The sequence below is a fragment of the Salvelinus sp. IW2-2015 genome, unplaced genomic scaffold (genome assembly GCF_002910315.2).
Source record: "Salvelinus sp. IW2-2015 unplaced genomic scaffold, ASM291031v2 Un_scaffold912, whole genome shotgun sequence".
Classification (NCBI taxonomy): domain Eukaryota; kingdom Metazoa; phylum Chordata; class Actinopteri; order Salmoniformes; family Salmonidae; genus Salvelinus; species Salvelinus sp. IW2-2015.
This window is the reverse complement of record NW_019942644.1, coordinates 312280-320052: the sequence shown is the minus strand read 5'-3', so window position 1 is coordinate 320052 and position 7773 is coordinate 312280. Positions and strand designations below refer to the sequence as shown.

The window sequence follows — 7773 nt, the reverse complement described above, 5'->3', positions numbered from 1 at the left end:
CCGTGCTTCTACACCTGCATTGCTTGCTGTTTGGGGTTTTAGGCTGGGTTTCTGTACAGCACTTTGAGATATCAGCTGATGTAAGAAGGGCTATATAAATACATTTGATTTGAACATAAAATAAATCTGTTCCGTTTATTATAAGCATGCTTCGGAGACTTCCGTAAAAGAACCCAGCATCTTAGGATGCAACACCAGACTTTTATTTTGAAAATGAAACCGGAAGCTGCAAAGCAACTCTAACGTCTGGGCTAGAGTTGCTTGATTGACTAGCTAACTTCAACTAGCTACTGTTTGTCTACTGCCAAAAGTTTGTACATATAAAAAAAGATCTGTAACCGAGTAAATGGTGACGTAAAGTAAGAATCGAACGTGTGAATGTTCATTCAGAGTCGTAACATAGGGTTTGTACGTACTAATTTAACATTTACGTTATGTTTCACGCATGGCTTTTCTTACGATCCTAACAATTTACGTATGGATTTTCGTCCGATCAAAACGATACGTACGTTCAACCTTTTGGCAGCTATCTCACTCCATATGTGTGGAGTTGTGATGGCCTTACCTGGAGTAAAGGGAGGCTGGTGTTGGTAGGGGGTGTCTTTGCGCCTTGGTGTGTCTGCCAGTCGTGGCAGATCCCCTGATAGCTCATCTGCTAGGGTCAGTGTGTCTGTGTGGGACTGGGGCAGTCTGGTAGGAGGCAGGCTGTCTCTGTCCTCACCGTGGCCTCTACAGCAGTCTGTGGGCTCTCTGCCTGTGGAGGACACACACAGTACATTATAGAGGTTCAATGATCACAATTATAATGGTGTTCTTAATTTGTACGGAAATTGGTCTCCTACTCAGATCTTAACCTTTGCTCTCCTGACTGAGAAATGTGTGTTTTCTATTTCCTTTCAGATTTTTTTCTGGGAACACAGAATGTTGTTTTTGTGTTTCCGTAATTGCATTAATTACCAGTATAATCTGTAGCCCTATGCCTTCCAGCCATGTACAAACCTGGACTGATTCAGCATGCAACTGAATTCAAGGCCATCCAGCCTGGGGTGTTTGGCCATGTTGGATATTTTCTAATCCACACACTAATTAACAMGCCAGGTTTGTGAAGAAAATATTTGTTGTAGTCTAAAATTGGACCATAAATAGGCTGCTGTGCTGAAATTAGTTGTGATCCTCTGTCCATATTGTCTGAATAACAACTATCTATTTGAGAGACATGCAGTAGGATGGTGTAGCTCTCTCTGCCCTGTCTATCACTGCAGCTAAAGTAGGATTGTGTAGCYTCCCTGGTCAGTCAATCAATATCTAATGTAGATTTACAGTGCTACCTCCTGTCTAAGTCAGCACCTGATTAGCTCTGTCACACACTTCAGTGGTCTCTGTGGAGGTATAATGCTGACTACAGACGTTTCATCAGTGTTTCCTACACTCACCAGAATAAAAGGGAGAGTATGAACTAATGGCACTTCCATCTCATCATGTTATGGCAGTTTGTGTGAACAAGGTTCTGTACTGTACCTTTCATAGTGGGTGGAGAGTAGACGCTGTGTTTCCTCTGAGCAGGAGACGACTCTGCACTCTGGACCTGGTGGTGTAGAGGGATGGCGGGAGGAGGTGTAGAGGAGGAATGGTGCGGGTGGAAAAGAACAGCATGAGAACCAACAAGGCAGAGCCAGAGATCCCATTTCACTGATGCTATTTCAGGAATCACTGACAACTGCATCAGAAATGCCTCCTGAACCATAGACAACAGCTAGAGATTAGGTTTTTGCAATCTGGCTATTCTGTCCATATCCAAACATGCAACATTTAAATAAAAGTAGATTTTATGGGAAATTATATTTGTGACATCACATGAATTTGAAACAGAGCAGCCGGGTATGAGTGACAGTGTGTATAACCTACCTCTCCTTGATGTTTGTCATCTGTGGGAGAGAAAAGCAGACAGTTAGTGATGTGCTGACTCCAGCCTATCTGTGTGTTGAGGCTCTGCACACACACACACACACACACACACACACACACACACACACACACACACACACACACACACACACACACACACCACACCACCACAACACCACAACATGGTTTGTGACATGGTTAATGTATAGACTAAGACCCTGGGAGAGATGGAGAGAGATGGAGAGAGATAAGATGGTCACACACACACACACACAGCGTGTGACATGTGACGTGGTTGATTATAGACTAAGACCCTGGGAGAGATGGAGAGAGATGGAGAGAGATGGAGACAGATGGAGAGAGATGGAGAGAGATTGAGACAGGTGGAGAGAGATGGAGAGAGATGGAGACAGATGGAGACAGATGGAGAGAGATGGAGAGAGATGGAGACAGGTGGAGAGAGATGGAGAGAGATGAGACGGTCACCATGAGGCTGAGCGTTTATGGTTCAGTGTCCAGATCACTGCTGACCTCAGCCTCTAATGGCTGACTGGTGACTCATCCACTTTATTCCACTCCACCTCCATTGACATTTCTCTGAATTGAAATTGAGATCTCCAGCAAGCAGAGGGTGATTCATAGGGTGTCATTGAGACAGTTCTGATGATGGGTTTTATCACCATGAGCATGACAGCTGGAGCTTAAAATCAATAACTAGCTAACCATTTTGTTGATTGAACAGCACTGGGCCATTGATAAAACCTTCTAGCCTTTGTTTGATGAGGAGAACACAAGGACAGTACAAACATGTGAAACACACATGAGCACGTTTATAAATGAATTGGACTGCATCACAGACAAGCCTCTGTTGTATTCTGAAGGTCAACACAGTACAAGAGAACATAAACGGAAGAACAACATGTGAAACACATTAACATGACTCATTTGTTGAATGCATGGCAAGGGGCAACACACAAGCTCTGTATTGTACAGTATGTTGTCCTCTGAGGCCAACTCCATAGTTTTCACACATTATATATCTGTTTGGGAGTGTTCAATTTAAGCCATAGGGCACTGCTTCTCAAATATTTTGAAACCACATCTGGTTTTCAAGGATACAATTCTGATTCAGGACACACAATAATCCAGGAACACAACACTACAGTAAGGTTCCGTATTAACCTTCCGAAGTGGCCTTTCTTCAAGAGACACAGGTCAGATGACATTCACAGGGAAATATCAGCAAGACAAAGAGCTGTTTGTAGCTGAAATAATGGCTGTGTGAATAGTGAAAAGGGTTCCACACACACCACCTACAGTATGCAGCTCACATACACAGACAGAGCTGAGCAAAACAAGTTTCACTCGACACAAGTAGACAAACTACAGCCACACTACATTACAGTACACCACCCAGTACCATTCACAACACACAGACAGGGTAATGTAATTGTAAAAGGACATATAGCATAAACAATTTATCAACTAAACAAAGAGCTTGACGAGACAACTAGGCTGGAGAAAACATTGACTACACCCATGGAGACGCAGGTGGAAAGAGGGATGGAGGGAGGGATAGAACCAGGCTCATGAAGGGAGCAGAACTGTCCCATTGGCAGCAGTTCAAATCAAATCAAATTGTATTAGTCACATGCGCCGAATACAACAGGTTTAGACCTTACAGTGAAATGCTTATTTACAGGCCCTTAATCAACGATGCAGTTTAAAAGAAATACGAATAAGAATAAGAAATAAAAGTAACAAGTAATTGAAGAGCAGCATTAAAATAACAATAGCGAGACTATATACAGGGGGTACTGGTACAGAGTCAATGTGCGTTGGCACCGTTTAGTTGAGGTAATATGTACATGTAGGTAGAGTTATTAAAGCGACTATGTATAGATGATAACAACAGAGAGTAGCAGCGGTGTAAAAGGGGGGGGCAATGCAAATAGTCTGGGTAGCCATTTGATTGGGTGTTCAGGTGTCTTATGTCTTGGGTGTAGAAGCTGCTTAGAAGCCTCTTGGACCTAGACTTGGCGCTCCGCTACCGCTTGCCGTGTGGTAGCAGAGAGAACAGTCTATGACTTGGGTGGCTGGAGTCTTTGACAATTCTTAGGGCTTTCCTCTGACACAGCCTGGTATAAAGGTCCTGGATGGCAGGAAGCTTGGCCCGAGTGATGTACTGGGCCGTACGCACTACCCTCTGTAGTGCCTTGCGGTCGGAAACCGAGCAGTTGCCATACCAGGCAGTGATGCAACCAGTCAGGATGCTCTCGATGGTGCAGCTGTAGAATCTTTTGAGGATCTGAGGACCATGCCAAATCTTTTCAGCCTCCTGAGGGGGAATAGGTTTTGTCGTGCCCTCTTCACAACTTTCTTGGTGTGCTTGGACCATGTTAGTTTGTTGGTGATGTGGACACCAAGGACTTTGAAGCTCTCAACCTACTCCACTACAGCCCTGTCGATGAGAATGGGGGAGTGCTCTGTCCTCTTTTTCCTGTAGTCCACAATCATCTCCAGTTACCTAAGTTTGCCATAAAACACAGACCTGGAACTGAGGAGGAAGAAATCCATGGATAAAAGACAACCTGGGTCTGTGATGCAACACACACACATACATACCGATGCCATTCTGACAATGTAACACCTCTAAACTGGCTCCTGGATGCAGGGCCCGAGCCTGGCTTCTGTCAGACTATTTAATTGCCACCCAGTAGATTTGTGTTGATGGTTTGTCACTGAGACATGAGTGGCCCAAATGGCACTCTATTTCCTATGAAGTGCACTACTTTTGACCAGAGCCAATAGAGTCAAAGGTAGTGCACTATATAGGGCCCTCAAACTCAACTCTGGACCTCGAAGCCAGTTCCACTGCTATTTTAAATTGTTCTCCTCTAATCAGGGATTTAGATGGGACACAAGGTGGGTGCAATAAATGATCACTTAGAACAGAAAACCATCAGGCGCCGGACCTTGAAGGGTAAGAGTTGAGTACTCCTGATATAGGGAATAGTGTTCCACTTGGGAAGCAGACAAGAACACCCCCTACTCTCTGCCAGGAACTCTCTATGAGAAAAATACAGGCCAGCACACCCTCCATCAACTAACAGTACCAACCTTTTCCCTTTCTCAGTACAATGGGACAGATACAACCTGTTTGTATACTGTACAGGCACGCACAGCTTTCTATCAGCTTTGAAGTGTAAAACATACACCAGTGTTTTATTACAGACAGCTCCTGTACTCTCTGTTACAGACATCTCTAGTTTGGTCCTTATGGCCTCTTCTCACTGTCTCACTGTCATCCACAGCTGTGCCTGGGGGCTTTTGGCATAGGTCCTCCCAGTCTTACTCTATGGTGACCTTTACAAAAGTAGTGGGGAGGATCAGAGTGTGGACAAGGCAGCTTGTTTTGCTGTGACTGTGCTGCAGTGTATGAGTTGTGACTATGGCTAAGCAGCAGGCTGTGCTGGAGTCTGAGCTGTAAGCTGTGGCTGTGTCACAGGGAAGATATTTGTGCTCATGTCACATCGTGACCCTCTCACACAATGTTCTGGATCTCTCACCCCAGGTTAGGTTCGAATCTCACTGTTTCAGGATGACGCAACACAGACAGAACATTCACCTTGCTGTGCACAGCCTTGTCTTTCTTTTTTACTCTCTTCTGGTTACTCCCATTCACTAGGGCCGACATCACCCTCCCTCCATCCATCTATCAACCTCCATCCATCCTTCTGTCAACCTCCATCCATCCATCCTATCACCCTCCCTCCATCCTTCTATCACCCTCCATTCCGTCCTTCTACCAACCTCCATCCATCCATCCTTCTATCACCCTCCATAGTGATAGAAGGGTGGATGGAGGTTGATAGAAGGATGGATGTAGGGTGATAGAAGGATGGATGGAGAGTGATAGAAGGATGGATGGAGAGTGATAGAAGATGGATGGAGAGTGATAGAAGGGTGGATGGAGGTTGATAGAAAGGATGGATGGAGGTTGTAGAAGGATGGGTGGATGGAGGTTGATAGAAGGATGGATGGAGGTTGATAGAAGGATGGAGGGAGGGTGATAGAAGAATGGATGGAGGTTGTTAGAAGGATGATGGAGGTTGATATAAGGATGGATTAAGGTTAATAGAAGGATGGATGGAGGGTGATAGGATGGATGGAGGTTGATAGAAGGATGGATGGAGGGTGATAGAAGGATGGATGGAGGGTGATTGGATGGATGGAGGGTGATAGAAGGATGGATGGAGGGTGATTGGATGGATGGAGGGTGATAAAGGGATGGATGGAGGTGATAGAAGGATGGATGGAGGGTGATAGAAGGATGGATGGAGGTTGTTAGAAGGATGATGGAGGTTGATAGAAGGATGATTAAGGTATAGAAGGATGGATGGAGGGTGATAGGATGGATGGAGGTTGATAGAAGGATGGATGGAGGGTGATAGAAGGATGGATGGAGGGTGATTGGATGGATGGAGGGTGATAGAAGGATGGTGGAGGGTGATTGGATGGATGGAGGGATAGAAGGATGGATGGAGGGTGATAGAAGGATGGATGGATGGAGGTTGATAGAAGGATGGATGGAGGGTGATAGAAGGATGGATGGATGGAGTTTGATAGAAGGATGGATGGAGGGTGATAGAAGGATGGGTGGATGGAGGTTGATAGAAGGATGGATGGAGGTTGATAGAAGGATGGATGGAGGGTGATAGAAGGATGGATGGAGGGTGTAGAAGGATGGATGGAGGGTGATAGAAGGATGGATGGAGAGTGATAGAAGGATGGATGGAGAGTGATAGAAGGGTGGATGGAGGTTGATAGAAGGATGGATGTAGGGTGATAGAAGGATGGATGGAGAGTGATAGAAGGATGGATGGAGGGTGATAGAAGGATGGATGGAGGGTGATAGAAGGATGGATGGAGGTTGTTAGAAGGATGATGGAGGTTGATAGAAGGATGGATTAAGGTTAATAGAAGGATGGATGGAGGGTGATAGGATGGATGGAGGTTGATAGAAGGATGGATGGAGGGTGATAGAAGGATGGATGGAGGGTGATTGGTGGATGGAGGGTGATAGAAGGATGGATGGAGGGTGATTGGATGGATGGAGGGTGATAGAAGGATGGATGGAGGGTGATAGAAGGATGGAGGGAGGGTGATAGATGGATGGATGGAGGGTGATTGGATGGATGGAGGGTGATAGAAGGATGGATGGAGGGTGATAGAAGGATGGATGGAGGGTGATAAAAGGATGGATGGAGGCTGATAAAGGATGGATGAGGGGTGTAGAAGGATGGATGGAGGGTGATAGGATGGATGGAGGTTGATAGAAGGATGTATGAAGGGTGATAGGATGGATGGAGGGTGATAGAAGGATGGATGGAGGGTGATAGAAGGATGGATGGAGGTTGATAGAAGGATGTATGGAGGGTGATAGGATGGATGGAGGTTGATAGAAGGATGGATGGAGGTTTATAGAGGGATGGATGGAGGATGATAGAAGGATGGATGGGGGGTGATAGAAGGATGGATGGAGGTTGATAGAAGGTGTATGGAGGGTGATAGAAGGATGGATGGAGGGTGATAGAAGGATGGATGGAGAGTGATAGAAGGATGGATGGAGAGTGATAGAAGGATGGATGGAGGGTGATAGAAGGATGGATGGAGGGTGATAAAAGGATGGATGGGGCTAAAAAGGATGGATGGAGGGGATAGAAGGATGGATGGAGGGTGATAGAAGGATGGATGGAGAGTGATAGACGGATGGATGGAGAGTGATAGAATGATGGATGAGGGTGTGGAGAGTGGATAGAAGCGATGGAGGAGGGTATAGAAGGATGGATGGAGTGATAGTAGGAT

The 7773-nt window shown here is 45.6% G+C and overlaps 1 protein-coding gene across 2 annotated transcripts in view; it reads right to left on the bottom strand.

The window, feature by feature from the left end:
- Positions 1 to 7773, bottom strand: part of LOC112069128 (protein phosphatase 1 regulatory subunit 1B) — a 22506-nt gene that overhangs the window by 10673 nt on the left and 4060 nt on the right. For both annotated transcript variants that reach the window (XM_070438420.1, XM_024136424.2), the window contains 3 exons: positions 1906 to 1925; positions 1519 to 1585; positions 566 to 754 (listed from right to left, as the gene is read on the bottom strand). In XM_070438420.1, coding sequence (XP_070294521.1) covers positions 566 to 754; positions 1519 to 1585; positions 1906 to 1925 — 276 coding nt within the window. The remainder of the gene's footprint in view (positions 1 to 565; positions 755 to 1518; positions 1586 to 1905; positions 1926 to 7773) is intronic.